Source organism: Sceloporus occidentalis, unplaced genomic scaffold, assembly GCF_023333645.1.
Source record: "Sceloporus occidentalis isolate IW3139 unplaced genomic scaffold, rSceOcc1.0.p SCAF_78, whole genome shotgun sequence".
NCBI classification, from domain to species: domain Eukaryota; kingdom Metazoa; phylum Chordata; class Lepidosauria; order Squamata; family Phrynosomatidae; genus Sceloporus; species Sceloporus occidentalis.
The window spans coordinates 1,799,747-1,814,327 of record NW_028317058.1 but is presented as its reverse complement, the minus strand read 5'-3'; the positions used below and the strand labels follow the sequence as shown (position 1 = coordinate 1,814,327).

The following is a 14,581-nucleotide window of genomic DNA, read 5'->3' as shown; positions in this document are numbered from 1 at the left end:
ACTAAGCCATGATATATTAAAATCACAAATCTATATACAACAGTGATCCCTTCCCTCAATCTTGAATGGCCTATCATGAATGTCTCTACACGGGGGACTTAAGGGCTAAAGGTAAACTGATCTGCTAAAAGAGATCAAAGCTTTATATGTGTCTGCGAATAAAGCAGGTTTTAGTATAACGTTGTAGTAACCAATCCTCATTGATGAAGAGCTAAGGATGAATAAACACCATAAAGAACTGGGGTTCTGATGCATAGAATTTATTTCTAAAGCACCAGATTAACTACCGGTACTCGCTTTCCCAACTCCCCATAGCCACACAATGGACTGCTCCTTCCAAACCCCAACGCAATTTGTGAATATCTTAAAGTAAAATAGCATTTAAATAAAGGGTAGTTTATCATATTTTGTGCAATATTTTAATGGGTCATTGTTTTAGACTTCTTTCAAATAAAGGAAATTTTATTTGGCTGTTAACATTCTACTCTTACATTTTATACGTCACTGACTGCTACCCAATCGTTTTTCTTAAGTGGTGATAAGCTTCTGGCAAAGTATTAAACAGATTTTTTTTCTTCTGAATGATTAAAAAAAAGCTACAGTTTTTTTTTTAGTACTCCGACTACTAAAACAATACAAGATTTTTATTAGTGGGAAAAAGTGCTTAGTCTTTCTTTTCTATCTTATATTCCGGTATTGAATAATTTCATATTTTGCTGTATAGGAATACTGTTCAATGGTTAAACAAAGTATAAACCTGCAGATCTGCATGCTGTCTGAAGCATTTTGGGTACTCTATATATTTTACTGTAGAAAGTTTGATAACCAGTCATTGTATTAACATGACAAAATCAGAAGAATGATGGTAATAAGACCCAACAAAATTACAATAAGGAAAAGAAAGACACACTAATGTATACATTTATCATCCGAGTGAGATTTTAATAATCTTAATTTTTGGAATATGAAACCAAGTTAAAGGCTAACATTGGAAGAGTTCATCACTATAATATTTATCAGTCTGTTGAACGGTTCTAGTTGAGGACAAGGAATACAGACATTCTACGTATGTTTTATGCGTTATATTGTAAGCAATAATTGTAAAGGCGGTGAAATCTATTGAACAAGGTTTAGCTTTGAATGAAGAATTATTGAAATGTTCAAAACAAAATCAGCACTGGTAGATCTCACATCACTGTATAAGGTTCGTGGTATGTATTGACAAGAAAACAGACCTACCGGTTTCATTTGCAGCTAGAATAATTAAAGTAGGAAATATAATTTATGGCTCGAGGGGAGATTTATCAGTAGGACGCCTGCTAAGTGTATTTACAGTATATCGTTAGGGATTCAGAGCCCTGATGGCAGCCAACCTAACGCTACCATGATTAAGTTCATGCTGGCGGAGTACATAACTGTTTGATAAGAAACATTGATATAGCCTTTTTAGAGAGGTCCCTAACAATTATGTAGCTTTCAATCTTTTTTTAAGTTAACCAAGTAAAAGTCATCAACTTCAAATTAGTGACTGTATGGAGCTATATGTTTCTCTCCGTGGGCTAGTGAGAGAGGCAGAGGCATCTGCGCCTCTAATGGCAAACTTTTCATCCCCTACGCCAGTATAAGACCACCCTGTCTCCATACTCTGGGGCCAGTGGGACCCTCAGGCACAGATTTACTGTATGTCTAACAACGTAAGAATATAGGGCTCAGGTGATTAGCTGGAACATAATTAAAAAACAAAATCTCTGTTGTGCAATATGCTATAACTTTTGAAATATTTTTTCATTATAAAATATCTCCCACAAATCGTTTATTAAGAGTACTTGCAAAAGGGAGGGTAACAAATTTTCCCATCTTATTTATACACAAATCAGGAGAGCTACAGAATTCACGAAGCGATTACGAGTTGTGTAGTAAGTTTATAAAGACACAAAAGTCTTAGTCAACCAACCTGATAAGGTTACCTGCACTCTTCCACAGCAATTTGACTGAATTCTGGGCGCGACAGACATGGGCGTAGGAACCGGGGGGGGGACAGATCCCCCCAGTAACTCATGCGGGGGGGACCGATAATTAAGAAATCCCCCCCCAGGGCCGTAGGAGTCCCCCCCCCCGCTACTTACCTGTGGGAGGGTCTTCTGTACTGCAAAGAGGAAGTGGAACCCAGCAGAGTTCACATGACATCACATCCTGCTTCCTCTGTGCAGTACCAGAGAACGCAGAGGGAGGCCGCGCCCCCTGATGAAGTCTGTGAGCGGCATCGAGGAGCTGCAGTGCAAGTAAGGGGGTGGGTGTTTGAATCAGCATGCGTGATTGAGGGAATGAATCTGTGAATAAATGAGTATATGAATTAATGAGTGTGTGTGTGATAGCATGGATGTGTAAGTGCTGAAACCTAGGCATGATGGGACTGTGATTGCTGTTAGCAATCACACTCCTATCATGCCAAGTCAGCCAGTACATGCTGAAACCTAGTTAGCTGCCCCCCTTGTGTATTGATGCTGCCAGCAGTATGGGGTCTGCACATCACTTACAGCCACCCTTTACCAGCATGTACTAGCTGACTTGGCATGATAGGAGTGTGATTGCTAACAGCAATCACATTCCCATCATACCTAAGTTCCAGCATTTACTGGTTGGATGTGTAAGTGCTGGAACCTAGGCATGATGGGACTGTGATTGCTGTTAGCCAGTACATGCGGAAACCTAGCTACCCTTGTGTATTGATGCTGCCAGCAATATGGGGTCTGCACATCACTTACAGCCACCCTATACCAGCATGTACTGGCTGCCTGGGTATGATAGGAGTGTGATTTCTGTTAGCAATCACACTCCTATCATGCCAAGTCATATTGCTAATTTTTTTTGTCCAATTGTGGTGTGTTACCTACTTTTATTAAAAATTTGAGTTTTTATTATTATTTTTAAAGGTGGGGTTTTGGCTAAGTGAACCGTGAATGTTTTGGTCCAGAATTTTAATTTTGGTGCAGAATTTTCATTTAGGTGCATCCCTAGGATAAATAGAAATATTTCATTTTAACTTATCCAGAATTCTGAATTTGTAGTCACAAAACTTTCTAGGCCCAGAAATCAGTGAGAGGAAAAGTAAAGGTTTTGTGTCATTTACTTTATTTTAATCTGCATATTTTATTAAAGGCCATATTTTCTCACAGTGAAAAATGAGATAGGGAGCTAGTGAGAAGGGAGGGTAGGGAGAGGGTAGATAGTGTGAGAAGGGAGGGGGTAGATAGTGTGAGAGGGGGGAGAGGAGGTAGATAGTGTGAGAGATGGGGAGAAAGTGGGGATCTGATGGGGGAAAATGCTGTCGCCCCCCAGATTTTTAGGGGTTCCTACGCCCATGGCGACAGACACGCATGGAGGAAATATGTGATGAAAGCCTTCATAGCCAATAGGTAAATCAAAGTGTTTAAAATAATAATAATAAAAATATTCTGTAATCTGTTTCCTAAGAGACATGTTATAGCTTTGTAGCTAGATTTCATGTTTTAAATATAATATTTAGAATCCAGTACAAGGCTTCTCCCTTATTTGAAACTGGAGAAATAAAGAAATGTAAGATGTGTTCGTCCCTGTCGGAGAGGAGAGATCCTCTTGTTTCTGGTGCTCTGTTAGCTGGATGTTCGTGATAATGAAGCTTGTTCGAGGAATACAGTCCTGAGCTGGATCAGGCATTGCCGTCTTTCCCAATCACATGAGAAGTAACTGGTAATATTCCGTAAATATATTACTCTGCAACTAGAATATATATTCACAATTATGTAATTATTACAAGTTTAACATTTCTTTACTTCTGCTACAGCCAGGATATGTCCATCTCATCATTAACAGCCATGAAGAGGTCAATGTCAGATGTCAAATAATATCCACCTTCAGCTATTGATATGCATTATATGACCAAAAGTATATGGTCACGTCTTCTAATTATTGAGTTTGGGTGTTTGAGCCATAGCCAATAGGGGTATAAAAGCAAGCATAGAGGCAGCGTTCTCTGTAGACAACCATTGGCAGTAGAATGGATCATACTGAAGAGTGACTTAAAACATGGCACTATCATAGGATGCCATATTTGCCACAAGTCAGTTAGTGAAATTGTTGCCCTATATAGATTTGCCTGGGTCCACTGTATGTGCTATACCAGACTTTCATGGACTAGCCAGCTATGGGGCTCAACATGGCCGCAAACACCATTTGGAACTGAGTAGCTACGGCTGTCCGTTGTCCCACCTCATCGCACTTTTGGGGTTATACTGTGCTCGTGGTGGGCCACAATCGGAGATGATTACGGAGAGGGAGTTCATTGGGGGAAACCTTCTTTTATTACCCATTTTTAGAACCAGGGTTTACCCAGCAGCAGCTCGAGAACTGTGGCCCGGCTATAGTGCAGACTATTTCTGGGTACGCTTCTAGCGATGTCGCTCAGGGTCCCAACGATGGATAAAGACACTTTTTGGAACATAACCTTCTGAGCCTGAGCTCTTCATCGGTACCTCTCCCTCAGTTTCACCCTGAAAAAGTCACGCATTGTCGGGTGGGCAGTGCTGGCCATTTAACTGTATGGAGGTGCCAAGCTGTCCAGTAGTGATGGGATTATACTCCTGATCTAATTATGTTTGTGTGTATAAATAGCTGTGCTGTTCCAAACAAACTCAATTTGTGTTTTCCTCCTCAACATTAGTTCTGTCTGATGATTGGGGTGGGCTGCTATGACAACTTATTGTCCTTTTCAGGACAATATCAGCACTGCGTAGCTACGCTCCGGCTAGCCACAGCGCCATGTACGGCTCCATTGAAGGGGTTACCCACTGGTGTCTCAGCAGAAGGAAGCACAATTTGGCAGGTGTACCCAGTCAGGGTACAGGTCGTTCCGTCACAGGGTTAATGGTCTGGGGCGGTTCAGTGCTCAATGTTAATGCTACAACATACAAATGCATTTTAGACAACTGTAGGATTCCAACTTTGTAGCACCAGTTTGTGATTCCAGCATAAAGGCAGGTCCCAGAACAATGGAAGCTGTTTTGGCTGCAAATGATATGACAACTGCATAATAATGCCCATGGTTTTAGAATGGGATGACCACCAAGTCCATATTGGTGTGATAGACACCTATCCGCATACTTTTGGTCATATAGTGTATTTTTTTTCTCTCTCTCTTAAATACATTTTTTGCCTTATAGAACACACCATATCAGTACCAGGGGGATTTGCTGTAAAATGACATAAGGCCTAATACAGGGGGGATTTGTTTATAAATTAACCCAGCACTCCCAACACAACACCCAAGCTGGGTTAATAGCAGTATTTTAGAATCTGCTGAAATTGCATAGACAGACAATTTAATATATCCTATAATTGTTTTAAGCATTGATCCATGTTCTCTTTTTTGGGAAATACAAAGTCAATAAAAATAGATAATATATTCATGTAGCAATATTGTGTATGTACAAAAGAAAGGGACTGCTAAATGTACAAACTGCATTACAACAAATGGCCTGGCTTACTTGCAGATGGATGGAGACGTCGGAAGGCTAAATGTAATTAGAACAAGTTATGTGGTTAGGACCCACCTGCTTTTTGTCATGAATGCTCCTCTGTGGTTCCACTAAATGACCGACTTCTCACCTGATTCCTCAGTTGCTGTATAAGCTCAGGGTTTTGCTGCTGGATCTGCTGAGCAAACTGCTGTCCCCTACATGAAATAACCAAGATTCAATGAATGATGGTTTGAAACAATGTTGGGCAACATCTTAAATGTATTTAATAAAATTGGCAAACAAATCCCCCCTATTTAAATGTAGCACTGGGGAATGCTGGGAATTAGGATCAATAATATATATATGTGTACATATACATAATGATATAGATACTAGATATGATAATCTCACATATTAACTCTAGAGCACCAAGGTGCATGTGGACTTTATAATATATTGTGGGTTTTTCATATTTTATTCTTTTAATGATTCCTTTGAACCAGAAGCACATACATACGCTTGTATGAGACTTGAAAGATCTGTTAATCCCCCCACTCCAGCAGCTGGACCTCCTCCAGAATTGGACATCATTCCTGACATCCTGCAATGCACAAAATTCATTAATCATCCACATTAGTTTTTCTTGTGCTGCTATATTGCTAGAATTGCTTCTGCGGAAAAAAAGTTTCACATTCTGGCTCGTATTCACTAAACCAGGAGCTTGTAGGTACTGAATCACTGCATTTTGAAAAGTCACCGGGAGCTTCTCCAAGAAGTATAGCCGAGTTGGCCGTGTATAAGGCTAGTTAGTATGGAATTTCAGATGGTTAAGGTAAATTCACTTAAACCTCTGGTTTAATGAACACAACTCCTCCTTTGGTAACGGCAAGCGCCTATTTTATTTTACACAACTTGTCCATTGAGACAAACAGCCAAACTCACATCAACATGTTTTCAGCACTAGAATAGAAAACTGAATTGCTGGGAAAGGGCAGATTGTTATGCTCTCAGTTTAAAGAGAAATCCACATAAAATTGGTATATGTTGAGTGGGTGATTAGATGGGTTAAAGAGCCTCCTAGGTAGAGGTTAGGCATATGGATAGGCATTTGGTTAGAAGAAGGGCTGATGAAGGTTTGACCCTTTACAGCAAAGAAATGGCAGACTTTTTTTTTTTTGCTAATAGACCCCAATGTCTTGTGCAACACGGATACTCACAGCCGTTGTATCTGCGGATCTTGCATTAAGCTTGCTGCCTAGGAGAACAGACAATACGGAAGCAAAGAGACATTTGTATGTTAAAATCTTGGTCAGTTTCTTGCAGATAATAGCATCTCCTCAAATGGATACCATTGTGTAGCTCTGTAAGTGGTAATTTATACAACTCTAACAACAAAATGCTTAAAAGATTTTAGCATTAATCCTTAAGGAGATAAGGGTTAATGAATGGAAAGAAAGCCCTGCTCTGGAATAAAAAAATAAATAAATTATATATATATATATATATATATATATATATATATATATATATAACTGGAAATCGAGAAGACTGTATTAAACCAGCTGTTCATTCATTTAATTCAGATCCCCTTAACAAAATACAGCAAAAAAAGAAACTCATACAGCACCTTCTGGCTAATCCCCCTCAACTTTCTCATACATTGTACGCTTGCAGGAGCAGGTCCCTATTCTCCTTCTGTACCGGTATGTCTTAACATGTGTTGATGTTATTGGTGATATATGTCTTATCGACAGTCTTAGCTCAGGATTTTGCAAACTGCTGTCCCCTACAGTTGATGAATTAATGAAGCCTGCAAAGACGATGTGTAACAGGTGTAGTATTTAAACGTTATTTAGATGCCTTACCATGCTGACAAAAGCTGGGTTGTTCATTAGGCTGGTCATATCAAACCCAAATCCTGCACTTGTCTAAGAGAGAAAGAGAACAAAAGGGTAAGAACCGCAGAGTTTTGTCACTCCTAACGTTTTAGGATGAGTATTTCCAAATTAAATGGATATTCATGCTTACCGGGCTGGCTACATGTCGAAGTTTCTGCTCTGCTAATCTTAAATTTGATTTATATGATTCGTTGTCAGGATCCAGATCTAGCGCTTTCTGGTAGCTGCTAATTGCTTCTTTGTACTTATTCATAGCGGCTAGTGCCTTCCTATAGAACAGTCATAAAAGTATTATTATCGTCACAAACAAGCTCTCCAAATCAACGGCCGCAGTACCTACAATCAGGGGCACACTACTCACTGGCAGAGCAAGGCGGCTCAATGAACATTCAAGATTTTATACAGAAAACACAATTCTGACCCTATATATCAGATGTACAGAATATCATCAACAAAGTAATGTACAGAACTGGTTCCAAAACAGACAGAGATGGAATCAGTACATCCCACTGCAATATTTTGGGAAAATGTAAATGAAAAAGTAACTCACACTCTTACCCCATTCTTCCATAGGCCTTGCTGTACACGCCATCAATCGAAATGGCCTTCTCGCAGTCTCTTACAGCATTACTGTGGTTCCCCAGTTGGTTAAATGCAGCAGCCCTGGAAATAATTCAGTTTGGGAATTTGTGAGGGTTAATTTAACCCCTTTGTTTAGCATTTGGCTGGTGTATCTGTAAAAAGGTTCTTGTGAGTTTCATTGTTTGACGCTAAGATTGCACATTTTGTATTTTAAACAAGTTACCTAAAAAGTTATGCTTCAGACATAGTTGTAATTCTTGAAAGGCATAACATGGACCCCATTCTGCTTTCCTCCCCTCAGGCTGACCTTGCCTATATTTTCTGCCATCCAGCCTATATGGTTTCATTGTAACCAGTCTTTCCCCAGTGTATTTAATTACCTTTTGATAGCCACTCTACTATATTCCTCTTTACCGGTCTTATTCTGTACCCCTCACCTTTTCCTTATGCTATCCTCTAATCAATCTGCACTTCCCTTACATTCAGATATTGGCTCCGTCTATGTCTGCCTCTTCCACGATTTCACTTTGCGTCAGGGTCTTCTTTCCTCTGTACCATGCCTGCATCCTCAACCTTAAGGTTCTCCTCCTCCCAATAATTATACTACTATCAACCCATTTTGGGAATGTAATTTAATACCACATTTAGGGGGAAATGACATAGCTGTATACAGTATTTAAAAAATGAATAAGTATCGTTTTATGCTTCCTTACACCTGACCAGTGAGTATTTTGGAAAGCAATATCATTACCTGTTACAATAATAAACTGCATTCTTTGGATCCAGCTCAACAGCCTGTGTATAGCAATCCACGGCTGCTTCATAATTCTGCTCCTTCATAAAGTTATTACCTGAATTTTAAAAAAGAGAATCCATGTTAAATTAATGATGTATGCCATTGTGTATGGTGCTTAGTTTTTCCCCAATAATATATAGGTTGCACTATAACAGTTAAATGAATAAAAAAGGCTTTCTTCATTCATAAATATAAGCGCACTCCACAAAAAACACTGATTTTATGTACAATGGCAGCATAATTCCTTTCAATGGTAAATTCAAGCAGTGCAGGTTAATGAAAGCACCAATACTCCCTAAAAGACTTAAGAAAGACCATTGTGGGTTTGTAGTAGATCTGCAGTAAATTTGTACAGTAGTGGAGGGTTTTGGCCATATAGTCAGGTGCAGTTAATGACACGCTTTAGTAACTAGCCGTACATATACAGTACCTTCATCCTTTAACTGCTCAGCCTTTTCTATATCTGCTGGTAAAGATGAAAACGATTCTACAGGTGTTAACGCTTCCTTCTGTAGAAATTAAATGGTTAACAAGGGGTATCATCTCATTAACCAAAAATGAAATGCTATAAACAGTACTTTAGAAGATAAGAATTTTCCAAAAAAAAAAAGGGGCTGGCAAAGGAGGGGAAAATCGGCAAGTTTTTTTTTTATGTTCTTTCACGCGATACACATTCAAATATTGAACACAAGAACGTTGAATATTTTCATGTAATAAAAATTACCTTCAGATCAGCTTGTGAGAACATTTCTTCCAAAGACTTTGGAGTTGCAAGATGTGTATCTTCTGGGCCAATCTTAAAGACAGTCTCCAGACACTGAACTGCCACTGATCCAATAAAAAGGATACATTAAATAATGACAGGAGTACGTACCCAAATGAAAACTGCAATTTCAGAGTTAAATTTTCAAGAATGTGCTATGAAAATCAGGGGAGGCCTGGCAACATCAGAATTGGGTAAGCTCAGCCAGGTGGCCCTTTCTACCTCTTTGTGACCAATGATATACCAGGTACGTCATGAAAAGATGTGCCCGGAGGACCAATGACATACCTGGTATGTCATGGTAAAAAAAAAAACAGTCCCGCATTGCTGTGATTGTGGGGTCACTGCTCCATGATGGGTACAAACAATGGTTTTGTCTCTGTGTCTCTCTTTCTCAGCGTTATTATGACAACAAACAGTGATACATTTTTATTATTATAACCTGACCCTAAGGTGTTATTGATATGTATGGTTTTTATATATTTTGGATAGTTAGAATTAAAACATCAGGTAAAGTAAATAAATAAATAAAAACATTTAAAAAATTATCAGACCATAATATATTTTTAGTATATTTCTTTCCATAGTTATACTGTCTATTGGTAATTTATATATACCTGTAAAGTTTAGCTTTGGGTTTTCATTTTTTTTTAGTTTACATAAATATATATATTGTTTTTAAAGTTTGAAAAGAAGCACTACCTGTCACAAAAATATGTAATTTGTATGTGTAAACTAAATGAAAGTATAACAGTTGAAGAAATATAGCAAAAACATGAAAATTGCTCTGGTCCTATAGTGTTAAAAAAAAAAAACTTAACTAAGCTGGCAGATTTTTTTTTAATAAAAACTGCTAAATATCAAAACTTAGAATGCTGCCTGGAAAATATCCCCTGTAAAGGTCCACATAAGTCACCTCAGCTTCCTGAAAGGATTCTAATCTGGATAGGCGATATATTATGGAATAGCGTTGTGGCAGGCTTCCGTTTTGACTTTTTTTTTTTATAATAATAAATAAATAAATGTGTATTATTGGTCATACTGTGAAAGGCACTGGGTTATCCTCTCTTATCAGTTTTTTGGCTACATGTACTGGGAAGTTAAATGGACAAATATATATACTATTCATACTACTATCAACAAGCATGTTCTTTTGAGTACATAAAAGTAGTTTTCTGCTCAGAACAAAAGCCTATTAATGTCCAACATAAGATTAAAATTATCACACATTCTCAGAACTGTGTGCGTTTCTGGTAAATCCGCAACCTTTTACATTTGTTTTAAGCGTTTTATAAATTCACTTCTACAACTACATGTAATGTTGCTCCAATTTCTTTGGACTGGGTGACAATAGCTTTTTCTGGTAAGCCAATTATCTAATATCTAAGGACACAGATTGTTATGCCTTGTTTTACCCTCACTGTCAATGTAACACGATAAGTTTAAAAACTTCTTCTAACAAGTGTTTGATCAATAATTTTATGTCATATTTCCACGTCCTTGGTGTAACACGACACTTTAACCTTGGCATTAACATTCTGACATTTTATAATTTCACATTCGATAAATTAAAGGATGTCATCTGTAGAAAAATGCCAAATGCAGGAGTTCACACAGTTTTAGTGAAGTACAGTTAACCAATCCAAAGTAATTTGGAACTTGAGCATGGCTAGGCTCACACATGACTGTCATAACGAGTAAAAGGTGTTGACTTGGCCTCTAATTTCCCCAGATCTCAATCCATCTGTGGGATCTGCTGGACAAACAAGTCCGATCCACGCAGGAATTAAAGTGACTGCTGCTAACATCTTGGTGCCAGATACCACAGCACACCTTCAGGGGTCTAGTGGAGCCCATGCCTCAATGAATATGGGCTGTTTTATCGGCAAAAGGAGGATCTTTACAATATTAGGTAGGTGATCATGTTATGGCTGCTTGGTGTAAACTTAGGTCTTTGGTCTTTTAGCCCCTTACAGTGCCTCTGATTCCAACACTCTTTCTGAAGGATCTCAAACTTATGTGTAAAAGGCACTGGTGACCAAAAGGCTCCAACCAGGGTATAACCGTGTAGAAAACTGGTGGCTCATTTTAAATAACTGAAATTGATTAAATCCCTTGTGTTCAATCATGGTTATACAGAATCCATGCCTGTTTAAGGCCCTCAAGGCTTGGACTTTGACAGCCCTGCACTAGAACATGGCATCTTTCTAGGTGTAAGTGTCAGTATTTTTCCTTAGACAGATACAGAGAAGAAATTGTGGATTTCTATGTAACCATTCCCAAAATCAGCTTCTCACCCCTGACATCATCAAAATGCAGGAGCTGGAACTTCCCGTTGAAGCAATTAAACATTTAACCACCCAGCCCGAAGGGATTAATGACCAACATAGCCTTCTACATTACAAATGCTGGCACTACCACCAGATCTGAATGCCAATGGACATTGCCAGAAAATGGAAGAAACACACTACTAAACAGCAGAGATTTGTAACAATGGAAAGTGATCTTTCCCACCTCTGAATGTATCTGTGCATGTAATTAGGCGACGGAGCTTCATTCCAGGTGCACTTTACAGACAGTGCTGTTTTATACATGAATCTTTCAGGAAATCCACTCCAATAAAGTCTTAATCAGGACTTCCTTGTTTAAGTGTTAAGTCTTCCTACATTCGTTACTAATGGATTGACCATATTAATTATTTACCTTCCAAACTTTCCTGCTCATCTGATGTGTAATCATCCCGCTGACTCTGCTCTCTCAGGAAGTGGATGACTGCATATACGAGTCGTTTAAGTGAGGACATCTTTACAGCAGACAAGGACAACCTAAATCACATCATGTCATCATTTAGATCTTTGAAGGAAATGTTATGCTAAATGAATAAAATTCAAAAATGTGCATTAATACATGAATATTGAAATGCTATAGCTTTACAGGAAGAAGAAAATAATTCTCATAATCACAACTGTTGGTGGCTTAAGAAATAACATTAAATAAGTTAAAGCATCTCTCATATTCCATTGTGGTGTTTCATATACACAGATAGTGATGGCAGAAACAAAACATTTGGCCCATCTAGTCTGTCCTTTTTTTATATATACCTTTTTAATGATTTAAGGGAATTGAAATACCTCTTGTGATTTTGCCTTCATACTTACCTTCATACCGACTTCTACTTCCAACAGCACCTCATCAGACTTAAGCCCAGTGGGATAAAATGACATTATCACCGGCAACATTCATGCTTTCAGGAGCTAAACGTCACTACTAAAAGTATTATGTGTATTTAATTCCAAATATAATGGAAGCAGAACAGCTCCAGGCAAGGTTGTGGGATGGGGTGTGAGGTGTTGGTGTGTTTCTGGGGGGACAAGGGGTCAGGGGGCTACTAAGCTGGGCCAGAAGGTGCCAGTCCTCCCTTGGCTCTTTGTTATGCTGTAATGTAGACTACTTACCTCTGGACTATTAATGATGTTGCAGTAACATTGTCGGGTGAGTTCTGCTTTGAATGGAGACACTATACTGTAGATATCATCAAAATGTAATTCAGATAAATGCTTCCAAATATGTCTGAACCTAGAAATGTGTGCTAGGTAGGCTTATGTTATTTAAACAGAATAGCAGGAATACCATACATAAAGTTTAGCATGGGCCTTCCCTAGTTCCTGCTTCCCAAGTGCGATTTACCTGCAGTAAATCCAGTTTTCGCTACACTCGCGTGTTGCCTTTTCTGGCCGGACTCGGTAGTAGTTTGAGCCGACGTCAGACGACCGTAACGCCAGAGTAGTATTGTTATTTCTGTAACAATACATGACTGGTTTAAAGACATCTGGCCCCATTTCAGCACAAGTATTTACACCGTAATTCAGAGGTAGGTGAATACTCTCAAAAACCATACAAATACATTACAAAGTTACTATTTATGAGACATTGCGCAACATATTTTACATATTCCTTACAACTATGGGCAATAACTGAAGGCTATAAAATTGTGGTGGAGTTTCTCTTTAAATAAATAGAATAGTATTAGAAGGGCCAAATTTAACATAAAACAACCTAGCTCCCCACCTCCTCCATGGTCTGAGGATTCTCACCATTGACTGGCTGCTTGAAGCAACCAATCAGTGGCAAGGAAGCACTGCCATTGAAATCAACCTTTTATGAATGTGCCAACCCAGCAATAAGTATATAACATGCAGAGAGATGTGTTCGGCCAAACAGATCTCCTACACGGAAAATAGCTGGGGGGGGGGGCAGGAAAGGGGTAAACGCATATGGGGGATTCTGAAGAAATGTGAAGGGGCCTCTCAGCTATCACATGCACTCAAATGCATTGGATGGTCACACCGTCACCATTAAAAGATGCTTAGTCTTCACCGGATGCTTAGCATTGCTCATTTTCAGAAGGATTGCCTGCGACTGACAATCTACTCTGGTTTTGGCTCAGTTTACGAAAAGAGAAAAAAAAAAAAAAAAACACCTTTCGCAAAAGCTGCTTGCACCAGCAACCACCCCCCATGGTCCAATGTTTATGCAATTTCTGGTTGCTTGCAGTAGCCAATCAGCATTAGAAAAGCATTGAAATCAATGTGGGAGCACTTTTTATGCACAAGTGCAGCGAATATATGGTGGGATGTGCAGTGTTTGGCTAAACACATCACCTGCTAGCTAAGCAGCTGGGGGGCAAGGAAATACAACAGATGCATACAGGGGATTCTTATAAATCCCACTATGCATTTGCAAGGGGGTAAGAATGTTAATTTAAAGGGGACGCTCAGCTATTCATTAAAGCGGATACGACGCCTGGAGTGTCCCTTTAAGTGGCTGAGTAAAGCTAATCATAGTTTCATTCTGTGGGAATTGTTGGTCATTTATCTGACAGCCTCCTGATATCCAGTGAATCCACCGCTGGTCCAGTCCGAGTGTGCTGTATCCTGCAGCATCCCAGCGCTGGCCCGAAGTCCAGTACCAATGTCAGCAAAGGACAGACGCTAAGCAGCTCTGCACTGTGCTTCTCCCAGACGCATAGAGAAAGGTATGACGGATC

At 39.1% G+C, this 14,581-nt stretch overlaps 1 protein-coding gene across 1 annotated transcript; it reads right to left on the bottom strand.

Annotated features, from left to right (window-relative positions):
- Nucleotides 1-5,598: 5,598 nt before the first annotated feature.
- On the bottom strand, nucleotides 5,599-12,337 carry LOC149285507 (small glutamine-rich tetratricopeptide repeat-containing protein beta-like). Its single transcript, XM_089495255.1, has 10 exons — nucleotides 12,238-12,337; nucleotides 9,496-9,599; nucleotides 9,202-9,277; nucleotides 8,727-8,826; nucleotides 7,952-8,056; nucleotides 7,524-7,662; nucleotides 7,361-7,423; nucleotides 6,713-6,750; nucleotides 6,013-6,096; nucleotides 5,599-5,710 (listed from the first exon to the last, which is right to left on the bottom strand). Exons 1-10 carry the CDS (start codon nucleotides 12,335-12,337, stop codon nucleotides 5,599-5,601), a joined length of 921 nt encoding a protein of 306 aa, XP_089351381.1.
- Between the last annotated feature and the right edge of the window lie 2,244 nt (nucleotides 12,338-14,581).

Bases quoted from the DNA above. Each gene is read 5' to 3' on its own strand.
- LOC149285507 (XM_089495255.1), bottom strand. From the start codon at position 12,337: ATGTCCTCACTTAAACGACTCGTATATGCAGTCATCCACTTCCTGAGA. The intron at 9,278-9,495 runs GTAATTTTTATT...TTTCTACAGAAG, and splicing joins TCTCACAAGCTGATCTGAAG to GAAGCGTTAACACCTGTAGA. The intron at 8,057-8,726 runs GTAATGATATTG...AATTATTTCCAG, and splicing joins GCAGTTTATTATTGTAACAG to GGCTGCTGCATTTAACCAAC.